This window comes from Bidens hawaiensis, unplaced genomic scaffold, assembly GCF_021521415.1.
Source record: "Bidens hawaiensis isolate Kalapana, Puna unplaced genomic scaffold, B.hawaiensis_p1.1 tig00028494_1, whole genome shotgun sequence".
In the NCBI taxonomy this organism is placed as follows: Eukaryota; Viridiplantae; Streptophyta; class Magnoliopsida; order Asterales; family Asteraceae; genus Bidens; species Bidens hawaiensis.
In genome coordinates, this window is record NW_027494656.1 from 101,351 (window position 1) to 114,904 (window position 13,554).

General features: G+C 35.9%; 1 protein-coding gene and 2 pseudogenes across 3 annotated transcripts; 1 reads left to right on the forward strand and 2 right to left on the reverse strand.

Annotated features, from left to right (window-relative positions):
• Positions 1-1,284: 1,284 nt before the first annotated feature.
• Positions 1,285-4,686, forward strand: LOC143577219 (endoglucanase 1-like). The gene is made up of 5 exons (XM_077061117.1): positions 1,285-1,489; positions 1,980-2,189; positions 2,803-3,003; positions 3,090-3,182; positions 3,849-4,686. Exons 1-5 carry the CDS (start codon positions 1,289-1,291, stop codon positions 4,605-4,607), a joined length of 1,464 nt encoding a protein of 487 aa, XP_076917232.1. The 5' UTR covers positions 1,285-1,288; the 3' UTR covers positions 4,608-4,686.
• A 1,123-nt stretch (positions 4,687-5,809) lies between these two features.
• On the reverse strand, positions 5,810-7,081 carry LOC143577220 (protein IQ-DOMAIN 18 pseudogene; annotated as a pseudogene). The gene is made up of 2 exons (XR_013143079.1): positions 7,000-7,081; positions 5,810-6,574 (listed from the first exon to the last, which is right to left on the reverse strand). The product of XR_013143079.1 is annotated as a protein IQ-DOMAIN 18 pseudogene (transcript).
• A 3,485-nt stretch (positions 7,082-10,566) lies between these two features.
• On the reverse strand, positions 10,567-12,599 carry LOC143577222 (NAC domain-containing protein 12 pseudogene; annotated as a pseudogene). Its single transcript, XR_013143080.1, has 3 exons — positions 12,042-12,599; positions 11,671-11,951; positions 10,567-11,154 (listed from the first exon to the last, which is right to left on the reverse strand). The product of XR_013143080.1 is annotated as an NAC domain-containing protein 12 pseudogene (transcript).
• Positions 12,600-13,554: the final 955 nt, after the last annotated feature.

Consider the following 13,554-nt stretch of genomic DNA (forward strand, 5'->3'; position numbering starts at 1 on the left):
AAATGATAAATTATTAAATGATAAATTAGTTAAATTTAATATTTTTTAATTAATTAATTAAAAATTGGTTATGGGATGAAGTATTCCCTCAACTGGTCGACCCTTTGGGGTGGTGTTCACGGGGTGTGGCGTATAATCTGATACGAACATGAAAACTTCACATAAACGGCAAACCGACTCGTCAAATCACGATTTTGACAAAACCAAAAAGATTATAATTTATTAAACTTTTTATCTATTATTGAACCAACCTATCATAAGCAGTTTCTCTGCATCCGATGTTTCAGTTTTGTTGGATTAAAAGTGTCTTTTGTCCATTCCTAGGGATGGAGCCAGGCCCATATCACATGACATGAAACCCGTGCTAGCTGCCTACACTATGCCTTCTCCATATTCACAAATTAACTTCTCTGCCATAAGGAGACTTGCAGGAAACGTTCAATATTCCATTTTCACCACCCAACAAATCACATGCACCAATTCTATAATATAATAAATAGAGAAAACATCAAAATGTTGATTAAACCGGTCAAAGTAACAAAATGATCACTTGACCAAGTATTTCCATGTCACACACCCACTCCACCTTAATCTCGTCACGAGTTATAAAACTGTCGGGTCAATAGTTTCTTTAAAAAAAAATATTGTTGGAGCTGATAGGATTTTTAGGTGTCTAACGAGATTTATTTTAACGTCCATTTTTTTTTACGAGATTTTTTTGGTTTCAGGCGAGATTTTTTGGACTCTGACGAGATTTTTTTTGGCTTCCTAATTAGAGATTTTTTTTTTGTTTCCAACAAGCTTTTTTAGCATCCTAATATAGTTTTTAAACATGTGGCAGAATTTGGTTGGTTAAAAATCCTGTCCAGTAGAAGTGTAAACGAGTTGAGCCTAGCACGAGCTCGACTAGGCTTGAGCTCGGCTCGTTTCAACTTACGAGAGTTTGAAAAACACGACTCGCTTCGAGCTATTTATCAATCTGAGTTCGAGCGGCTCGGCTTGTTTGCATCACTACCGCCGAGTATCAAAAGCCGGCGACTTTTCGAAATTCAGGGGTGCACATTTTGAAAACAAGATGGCTAAAATGGACATTTTCTTGACTCAGACCGTTTCGTCATTTTCCATAATAATAAATACGTTACATTTTCAAAAAAACATTGCTTTCTTGAGCCGTAAAATATGATTCCTTTTGTTTTAATCCCGTGATTTCACTTAACCACCACCACCACCATCACGCCTATATATCACCTTAGTCTCCGAACCATCTCCTTCACATGACCCAACCACAATGGCTCACTCCTACTTCTGGTTCACTCTTTTCACCTTAACATTGTCTTCTTTCACTTCTGCTTTCACTTCCCAGCACTACTCGGATGCGCTCACCAAATCAATATTGTTCTTCCAGGGCCAACGATCCGGCAAGTTACCGAATAACCAACGTGCCAAATGGCGGGCTGATTCGGCCTTGCATGATGGTTCTTCTGCCAATGTATGTGCCTTTAACACATTTATGTCTAATGTTGGTTGTGATCACCTAAGCAGTTAGCGCGGAAAAATATCGGATATCTGTCAAGGACCGATATCTGAGATATTTCATATATATATATAGAGCAGTTTAACAATAATAATTTAGTATAGTCTCCTACTGTTAACAAATTAACTATTTACAACTTGCAAAACACTAACAATCGTAGCAAGTAAGAACTGATTAAAACTTAAAACACTATTATTGAACACTAAAAGTTGATAATTAAGACTTAAAATACTGATATTGTGAATATTGGTGATATATCGGTTAATTATCGGTCAATATCGTTGATATTATTGGTACCGATATTCTGACCAATATTTTAATTGATATTCACCAAGGTACCGATAACCGATATATCACTGACGTATTGGATGTATTGGTGTTATCTGCTGCATAGGTGATCACTTGTGGTTATGCTATTTATTTTATTTTATTTTTATTTGTATAGGTGGACTTGGTTGGTGGATATTATGATGCAGGGGATAATGTGAAGTTTGGGTTGCCTATGGCGTTCACAACCACAATGCTGGCATGGAGTATTATTGAGTTTGGTGATCATATGAAATTGGAATTAGCGAATGCACAAGCGGCGGTTCGGTGGGGTTCTGATTATCTTGTGAAAGCGGCCACGGCCACCCCGGGTACCTTATATGTCCAGGTGTGAATATTTGATCACCATTTTGTTGCATGTAGGGATGTGAACAAGCCGAGCCAGGGCGGGTTGGGCTCGGTTTGATTTGTTTTAACTATTTGGAATGTTGGGCCCGTGCTGGGCCAACAAAAGCTTGAATTTGGGTTATGATTTTGTGTTATATATTAATATTTGAGATACATTGTTTAGTACAAACACTCACATTGCAACTAAAAGTCACATCAAATACAAAGATCTAACTTGTATACATAAACAAGCGAGACTAACGAGCTTAAAATGAGCCACAAGCTTTCTCAACAACTCAAAGCCCACGCCGGCTCAAGGGGGAAAAGCGATAGCCGATAAGGCAATTGTTTTGGGCCCCCATTTTCTTAAGGCCCCGTGTTCCAAATCCAATATTATATGTAGCTAATTTAGGCTTTGGCATTGATAACGGTAGAGTTTGTGGTTTATAATTAAAGGTACACGCAAAAGAAAACATAGGATCTAAATAAAAAGAAATTCCGTTTTTAATATCTTGACGAAAAGGGCCCTAATTTTATTATCTGCTTTGAGCTTTTGAAAACTTTTAGTTGATCACTCAAATAACATATTTTAGCTTTTTTCTCAATTCAAACAGGTGGGTGAACCTTACTCCGATCATCGTTGCTGGGAAAGGCCGGAAGACATGGACACACCACGTAATGTATACAAGGTGTCGGCCCAAAACCCGGGGTCTGATGTGGCTGCAGAGACTGCAGCCGCACTTGCTGCCGCATCTATTGTGTTTCGAGACTCTGATCCTTCTTATTCGCATAAGTTACTTCAAACAGCAATGAATGTATGAAGAGAACCATCTCATCATGGTAGCTTTGAACTATAATTTGATAAAGATAATATTAATACTACTGTAATGAAATGTACCAGGTGTTTGATTTGGCAAACAAGTATAGAGGCTCTTATAGTGACTCACTTGGCTCTGTTGTCTGCCCATTTTACTGCTCATACTCTGGATATAATGTAAGATGATTAGATCATGTGCAAACACATACCCACAACATATTTGTTTCAATGGATTTTTTTCTAATAGAAAAAAAAAGTCTTTTTGAAAAATTGACATGACTATATCATGTTGAAAATTTCAAATTACTAAAATAGCCGTTTCACTATTTTGTTTTTCAAATTATTAGAAAGGCTCTTCGCGTGTTAAGGATAGTTCAAACGTTGCTAAAAAAATTATACTACAAATATCTTTTTATTTATTTTTATTATTTTTACGTATATTTACATAAGTTTTTTTATAAACTTTTTCAAACTAACTATTATTTTTCTATGTAACTTTTTTATATTACTTAGTTTTATTCTTCAAACCATGCTCTGTTTTTTTTCTTTCTTTTTACAAATAATATTTTTATTTTTTAAAAGTAATGTTTCTATGTTACATACTTTTATTTTAAAAGTATGTTATTATATTAACTATTTTTAATTTTGTATGAAAGAAATAAGTTTAAATTGAAGCAAGTTCTATTTTTATTGCTCATAGAGTAGTAGTATGGTCCATTGGTGCAAACGAGCTGAGCCCTGACTAGCCTCGAGCTTGGTTATTTAAAAGACCACTTAGTCGATATTAAGTTTTTAACCATTAAAACGTCTATTTTGTTGATTTTCTTTGTGAAATAACTCTAGGATGAATTGTTATGGGGAGCAGCATGGATCCACAGAGCTTCACAGGACCCTTCATACATATCCTACATTCAATCAAACGGTCACATGATGGGATCAGACAACGACGATTTCTCCTTCAGTTGGGACGATAAACACGCTGGGACCAAAGTCCTTTTAGCCAAGAACTTCATAGAAAACAAACTAGACCAGTTTCAGTTATACAAACAACACTCAGACAACTACATTTGTTCACTAATTCCCGGAGTCCCAAATTCGCAAGCCCGATACACTCCAGGCGGGTTGTTCTACAAACAAGGTGAAAGCAACCTCCAATATGTCACCACCTCATCCTTCCTCTTGTTAACATATGCCAAGTATCTCGCCTCAAATGGCGGTCAAGCGTCTTGTGGGGCGTCAATGGTGACGTCTGAGATGCTTGTAGTACAAGCAAAGAAGCAGATTGATTATATATTGGGTGATAACCCGATGAAAATGTCGTATATGGTTGGATTTGGGGACAAATACCCTACACGTATACACCATAGGGGGTCATCAGTGCCCTCAGTTCATGATCATCCTGGTCGAATATCGTGTGATGCGGGACATCAGTATTTTAGTTCTGGGTTGCCTAACCCGAATGTGCATGTTGGAGCGATTGTGGGAGGTCCGGATAGTAATGATAAGTATGGAGATGACCGGAGTAACTATAGTGAGTCCGAGCCGGCTACTTATATTAATGCACCGTTTGTTGGGGCCGTGGCCTTCTTCTCCGGACAATGAATTAGGGTTTGAATGTTTGATGTTAATTGTTAACCATTGGATGTTTGAGGATTGAGTAATGTTAGTAATGACATGTATGATCCCATGTTCTTGGGTGGTTAAGGTTTTGTATTAGCAACTAATGAATGTGTTGGCATATTAAAACATGGTTTGTGTTATAGGTCTACAAGAAGTTCAAAATGATTTGGTATTGTTAAATGGCTCATGCACCTAATATTTGATAAATATCCTTAGCACATAACATTTTGGAAGTTAGACTCTAGAGTCTCTCTAATATTAAATAGGGGTGTTAATATTTAGGTATATTAGTTTTTATTAATCCTAACTATCGTCTTTTGATCACTACTGGTCCTAACTAACGAATTGGCAGCTGACGGTCTCAACTTTTAACCTAATTGTTCCTAAAGTTCTGCGACTAACAGAATCCTACCATCGTTAGTTTCAGGTCGCCGGAAAAACATTTTTGCCGGATAACTCAAATTTTTTTTCCCGAAAACTTAACATTTCCGTCCCAAACATCTTGGTAACTTTGTAAAGTACCTTTAGGAACCTTTTTCTGGTAAAAGCCCCAATTATTGAGGTCGTCGGTAACTTTAGAACCATCGTCGAAATCGGTTGATGGTGCTTAAGTGGTGGTAGTTGGTTGGCGGTGAGTCAATTGGTGGTGGTTGCGGTGTTCAGGTGGTGTTTTCTGGCAACAAATTTGACTTTCCGGCCAAAAAAGTTTTCCGACGACCTGAAACTAACGGCGTTAGGATTCTGTTAGTCGCGAACCATTAGGAACAAATACGTTAAAAGTTGGGACCGTCAGTAGCCAATTCATTAGTTGGGACCGACAGTGACCAAAAGACAATAGTTAGGATTAATAAAACCAATAAACCATTATAATATCATACTAGGTGATCAACAACAAATATTATGTTGTATACACTGGGTCCGAGTGGGTTAACTCGAACAGGATGAGGCAACTTGTGCTCCATTTTTCACAATAACTATTTGTTTCATGTGCCGTTTAATCTAACAAAGTAACAATATTTCTCCCCAAAAAATATAATCAATTATAATGTTAACGCAAGTGGTTCATTTTGGAAACAACGAAGATAAATACGTACATGTCTACATGATATATTAAAATGGCTACATCTTATCTCTCAACAACTAAACTAGAAGTGATTCCGATGGTGGGTCGGTTAGCCGAACGATCACCTTAGCCACCTTCTTAAATGAGTAGTCGAACAAGGCGAAATTTCGCCACCATTGGTACTGCTATCAGCATAATACCATTGTTGTCCCATGCCCACATGACCAACTTGGACACTCTTAAAACTTGGGCTCCTAAGGTTATGACCATAATCATAATAATGACCATTATTGTCACATGGGTCTTGGACCGGGTACGCGAGTCTTTTCTTAACCGACCCCACCCGATCTCTCTCGGGTGTTGCGGGTCTTTGTCTAGGTGTGCTTTGTGACCGTATCTTCGCTTTAGCTGACTCGGTTGCAGCCATGTAGTTGGGTACACTCATATCATTTGAACAAGTGCTGTAACGAAACATGGACCCCGTGACACGTGGGGTTGAGCGTAGGCTTTGTACGTTCGCGTTCAAGTAGCTTCGTTCCTCTTTTGAACACCGAGGGCTCGCTGACCGGACCTGTGATGGTCTGGTCTTGATTGGAGATGGTGTGATTGGATGTTGACCGGTCGAAGGACTGTAACTTGATCTTCGGCTAGGCGAGTTTGGGATGTAGTGTGAAGCATGGTATGGTGGTTTGTAAACACCCGTGCCTGAGCGGGAACTTGGTCTTGAAGTGTCGATTTCGACGGTTTTTATGGAGTCTCTTCTGTCAAATGAAGCCCTGCTGGCTCTCTGGTGTTCCCATTGCTTTGCTTCCAGCCATCGGTCTAACCAGCTAGCGGTTTCTTCAAGCTCTTTTTCATCCATGGTAGACGGGTTTCGGTTAGACATCTGTAAGTTTAACTAATTAGAGTTCAAAGATTTCGATGAGGAACAAATAACTTAAGTAATGAAATGAAAGCATACATACGGGTCAGTCAGAGCTGTACGTATTTGAGAATCGTTGAAATTTTTTGGGTCGAAGACGAAAAAAATTTTGGCCTTAAATAATTAAAAAGGTTTTTTCTGTTGGATTTAAACAATTAATTTTTTAAATGAGCTTACTTGTGTATGATTTGAGTTATGTAATATTTTTTTAATAAAAATAAGCTTAAATAAGTTGAGTAATTAGATTTAAGCATTAAAAATACATAAATTCTTTTTATTTCATAAACATATATATAAATTTAAAATAAAAAAAATCCTGGCCTACACGAAAGATTGCAATCAAGTCAGGTGTCAAATACAAACTTGACGATGAAAGATTTAGTACGCACCTTTCGGTTATGCAATATAGCATCAAGCTCTTCAAGATTGTGCGGTCGATCGCTCCAATCATCTGGGATGCAACCTCCATTTCTCGACTGTTGTATACATATGTGATTGTTAGATGGCTAAAAAATATTTGAACGTAAACTATGGTTTTATAAAGGATATATGATTACAAGTAAAATATAATCAAATCATATTTCATAGTATAATTTTAATAAACAATAAAACTATCACCAATGAGCATCGATAAGGGCCACCCTTAGAGGATGTGGCATCACCGTTCACGAGGGCTACATTGGAGACTCATATCCATCAAGGGTTCATCCTAGTAGGCCCGCAGCAACAGATGGAAATGATTTGGGCCCATGCTTTTTTAATTGGAAAATTCCCAAACTCCACTTTTTTATGACCAAAACAATTTTGTTGGATCTGACGGAAACCGTTTCTGATCCGACGGAATTTTTACTCTATCCTGACGCGCCACGTAGCAGGTTTATCCGTTGGATCTGACACTTTTCCGGCCGACCGATTAGCTGAACTAACCGTCTGAGGAATGAAACAAATCGATGTAATAATAAACAGTCGGATCTGACAGTTCAGTTCATGCATCCGTCGGATCCGACTATTTAATTTGTTTGACGGACCATAGATTTTTCAGTTCGGGGGTTTTGATTTTGAGTTCTAGATTGAAATTGAACACTAGGGTTTTGTTCTCCTCGAAAAACTAAGCGATTTGCACTATTGATTTGCTTGATTTTGTGGAGAAATTAATAAGAAAGATGGAGATGGAGCTTGATTTGGAGATTTAGGGTTTTAGTGGTAGAAGATGAATAATTCCTTCGGACCCACTAAAATTCCTTTGGATCCGACGGTTTTTTAAGAAATTTCATCGGATCCATTAATACGTTGACATGTGCCGCGATTTTAAAGGTCCAAAAATTCCGTCTGACGATGTTGAAATTCCATCAAATCCGATGGAAAAAATAGGTCGTTTTTGAAATTTTTGTAAACCTAGGCTATTTAAAAAAAATTAATCAAATAAGGATACTTTACCAAAGGACTTCTAGTCCAATGGTATTTTGGTGGTGGGATAAGACTTAGTGACCATAAGGTCCTGGGTTCGAATCTCATAAGAGGATGTTTTTCTCAAATATTGAGTTTCCTTCGGTGGCTTGGTGGTGGATATGATCGCGTGGTACCACTAGTGACACGATGATACTCCAGTAGTCCGTGAGTGATCAAAATTAGTCGTTGGTGAATGTGATCACGTGATATCACTCGTGACACGATGATACTCCAGTGATCCGTGAGTGATCCAAATTAGTCATTAAAAAAAATAAGGATACTTGGAGAAATTTCCTTTTTTGTAATCTAGGGTGGATCACTCATACACCATACCTATGTTTTAATAACTTTTGCACCATGATAATCTTTAATTTTAAAATATTTTAAATGTATCCTGTAAAATAATATAAATACATAATGGTTTTATATTAAAGTACGTTAGTTTATTTAAATTTACACCATTTGTGTTTCTTTTTCAATTAAATAATATTTTTTTAATACATTTATCATTACCATTTTTTTTTCCTTAACTCACAACTACTTTCAAAATATATTAAAAAATTATAGGACATGAACAATAACTTTTCAAATATACAGAAAAATCACTGTATTTCTCTCTCCTTCACTCACAACACCCTAAACCACTTCCTATATTATAAAAACTTCATTCACATATTTTGATGGATTGAATGTAAATGCTCTGTAGCAGTAATCGGACTTCAATTGATTTGAATCCATGTTGTCTTATGACCTGATACAAAGTTAATCAAAGAATTAAGAGACTTAAAACATTTCATTTCTTGTAAATGAGTCGGCGTGAGTAAAAGTATAAATTAACCTCAAATAATATAGAACTTAGCGCGGTCCTAAACAGTAAACAATATACTTTATTTTATTGTTTTAACACTAATAAAAGAAAATATGTAGAAAATAACAAATATAAACAAAAAATAATAATAATATCCTTTTTTTTAAATCGACTTTGAATAAGAAGGGGCTAAAGCATTAATCAAATGGCCAGATAGGGTTTATCCATTTTTTTCTAAAATAATTAGCTGACAGAATATATCTAACTATTATATTAAAGCAACATGGTTTACACATGACCTTTAATTAAGTTATTCATATAAGATTTCACTTTAACAATTTCTAAAACTATAATTTACACCTAATAAACTGTTTAATTTTAATCTATTTATTTATATTATTTAAACAAAATCATTCTTCCATAAGGTATGTTATATTATGAATCTATAAGATAAAAATATGTTGTATTAAACATATTTTTAGACATATAAATATATTTTAACATTTTAATATGCTTTTGAGACGACAAGGTATGTTATTACGCATATTATTAAATTTAACTTTTCTGTTGTATTTTTTTTAACCACCCTGTATTACACGGACTATATCCTAATTAATTAACTAAACCAATTAGAGACTAACTTTATTGATAGTTAATAAATCTCATGTAAACACCAATCATCGCTGTGCTTTTGTTTTTGTTTTATGTTTAAATTATATGTAAATAAAGCTGTGATGTGTTCTTGGTTATCACTAAACCAAAATACATTAGTTATTAGGTTCAACCTAGTTCAAATATGATGTTTAGGATATAGCCCGTTTAATACACGAGTGGTAAAAAAATACAACAAAAAAGTTAAATTTAATAATATACGTAATAACATACCTTGTCGTCTCAAAAGTATATTAAAATATATTTACATGTCTAAAAATATGTTTAATACAACATATTTTTATCTTATGGATTCTTAATAACATACCTTATGGAAGAATGATTTTGTATTAATAATATAAATAAGTAGATTAAAATTAAATAGCTTATTATGTGTAAGTTATAATTTTGAAAATTGTTGAGGTGGAATCTTTGTGCATAGCTTAATTAAAGGCAATGTAAAAACCATATCTATTACTTTAATATAATAATTAGAAGTTAGATCAGATTAGAAGTTGGATCAGATGTGGCCACATCTTTGTTATGATCAGATTAGAAGTTGGATCAGATGTGGCCACATCTTTGTTATGAAACAACTAACAAGCCAAATCACATGTTCTCTTTCTTATTGATGGAAAGCACAATGGCAAAAAAGAAAAATAAATTAAAATAATAAATTATGCAGAATTAAATTATGCATATTCCATTGGTTACATGTGGCCAAATAGTTCATTTTTATAATCATAAAAATAAGGTACAAATCTCCTCCCAAAAAGTTGTAAAGATATTCCCACATGTGACAATCTTTAATTAATATTAGATACATTAGTTAGTTATATATGTTCAAACACCAGCATGTCACATAATAAAATGACAATTTACCATATATATGATGCACCCCAAACACTAAATCATATATAATGTTATTGTATCAACTATCGAGTATATATTACATCGTATGTATCATCCTTAAAACATATAAAATTTAAACCACCAGCTTACACTACTAAACAAATGAATATTACTTAACAAAAATTACGGACGTATCTCATGAGATATCAAGCAGTGAGCTAGCTAAGCTCCAAATATCTTTCTCATTGGGCCGAGAAAAACTTGTCTCGATATGATCCAGGGAGACACTCGGCTTCTCGTCAGACTGCCCATAGCAAGAGAAGTGTTTAGTTTCCTCCATTTGGTCCTCAAGCTGGGAAGCAACAAGCTTGTCTACTTCTGTCCAATTACACTGATCATAATCATCATAGGCGGAATCATACTTCTTGATACTTGAACACTGATCAAAAGTGGTTGTGCTTATTATAGGAGATGTAGCCATTGTGGGACTGTCAAGTCCAGGTAGGCAAACGATGTCCTCCATGGGGTTCATGATCAATTGTTGCATCACATTGTCGGTGGTGGTGAAATTTTCGGTTTCTTGCTTGCAAGACCTGCCATCCATGTACACGAGTAATTGTTCAATAACATTATCTTTGTTTGATGATTGCAACTGTGCTCTTGTGTCCATAGAGCCAGATAATGATCTGTGGGGACTCTCAATGGTTTTGTGGTAGTTTTTCTTCTTGAACACACGGCATACCACCCACCCGTCTTCATGTGTCCAACCACAGGAGTTGGAGACCTGGATCAAAAGCACATGCTCAATACAAATTAATGATTCATGGTCATAAGTACGCAGGCATACAATGTAATCAAATGTTACAATGACACAATACTCGTAATCCCACGCCTCAACGAGCATATTTACACGCATTAGGAAAATCACCAAAAATGTCATTTTAATCAAGAAAATTAACAAATTAGCCATTGACTTTTGTTTTATCAAAAAGTTCATCGTGTAGACGCAACCATTTTGTCGAACCCTACACCACGTTTAGATAGGTATATAGAAATCTTGTCACACGAGCACAAGATCCCCTTAATGCCCCTTAATGCACAAGATGCAAATTCTGCAAGATGGTAATTTGCCAATTGCCTCCCTTCTGTTATAGAGATGGAAGGTTCAAATTCTGCAAGATGCATTTATAGGTGGTTTATATGAATAATATTTAGGAGTATGTTACTTGTAGCTAGAAAAAAAAAAAGTAAAGTGAAGCAGCAATATGTTCTTTAATAAATATGACATCTAAAAACTTACATTTGAATCTTGGATGGGAATGGTAATATCGTCAAGTCGATATTCATGCATAATCCAGTCAGATTTCTGGGCATGAGGTGCTCTCCCTTTGTAAAACACGAGTGTCTTCCTCTTGCCGATTCTTTGATGGCTGCTATGTATAACCTTATCCCGTCCTGTGGCTTTCCAGAAACCAGCAGTAGTGGCACGATTTGTTCGGGTCCCGGTAGGATATTTCTTATCTTTGTGACTAAAAAAGTACCAATCGTTTTGCGGGTAATTGGACCCTATATTGCATTTCTCTACAACACGAATAAAAATCGTAACTTCTTTTAGAAAATAATTATGAAAATGTTGATCACGATCAAATTCGAATGAGTAAACATATATACCTTGGATGTCCCAGGGCTCAAGCTTATTAAGATCGACCTCTTGAATAACATCAAGATCAATCTTTTCGCAAGCAACTTTCTTCCTTAAGTAATAATGAAGAAGCTCTTCTTCCGTCGGGTGGAACCGAAACCCTGGAGGCACTTTGGACTGACCATTGACATTCATAGATAAACTCATTTCTTCTTTTGGGGGGATATTAATATTATTTATCGAAGTAAACTGTCAAAAGATGCAATTATTTAGCTGTGCATAAGCTTGGTTGTAAGGACATGTATTTATATATGAAAAATGATGCGATAATGGCATGACAACCACCACTGGATTGAACCTGGTATTTTTTATCATTCACACTATAAACGACGAATAATTATTTTTTATATGAGTCTTGTTAATACCCTTTTAGTGAGAAGCTAGTAGGGCCGATCTCTAGATCGAAAACAACAAATTACCTAAGCACAACAACATCAACAACAATGTTAACAACACATATAAAAGAAAACAGTAAACGTGTTGGTGTTGGGAGATATGGGGGTCCCAGTAGATATATAGGGCATGTGTACGAATGTGAGCAGAAGACATGCTTCCATCTTGACAAAGACTAAACCTTAAATTTCTCAAGAAACCTGAGAGAGAGAGACGGGTGTGTGCGCGCGCTTGTGTTTATGAATACTAAGATAGTTTAACGTTGTCGTCATCATCGTACTTAGTAAATCCGAGCAATAGCAAAGCTATGGTAGGGTCTGAGGAGGGTAAGATGTAGACAACCTTATCTCTACCCCGTAGGAATAGAGAGACAGCTTCCGATGAGACCCCCAGCTTGATAGTAGCTTTGCATCAAGCCTTGGACATAAGGCACATAACACTCAGCCACCGGGACGCCGGCCGATTGGTGTGTACCCTTGTCTTTCAGCTATCAACGCCACCACATGATATCTGATTAACCTTCCGCCACTTTTAAGTTATTTTCACGAGATTAGTGAAATAACGTCAAAATTAGTGGAATTTTACTTTTGTCCACCTGATCGTTCACACATATATGATATATACATTATATTGGCGTACCACAAGCAGGGCGTTAAGATAGTTTAACGTCAAAAGTAAAAATATAATTACTTTGAAGGTGATGATGAGGAATGATGATTATTGAAGAAATTAAATTTCCCACTTTCATCATTCAAGTAACAACTGTGAACGACGGCAGATTACACGATCGAACTTTACAACTTTTTACCACTAATTCCGTTCCCAATTAAATCAACAACAGTTGACATTTCATTGTCGAGCTTGTACTTTAGTCAAACATGGTGGTGATAAGATGAAAGGATAGAGTTGGTGAGGGGTAGAAAAAGATTAATTTGAAGTACTGTCGCAAACACATGAGTTGGATAAAGATTTAATACGATCATTTAAGAGGTTATGCATGTACGTATAACCTCGAGAGGTTCTTATGGAGCAAATGCATACCAAGCAAGTGCGATCCTCAAGGCAATAGAAAACTAACTCAAAAACTCG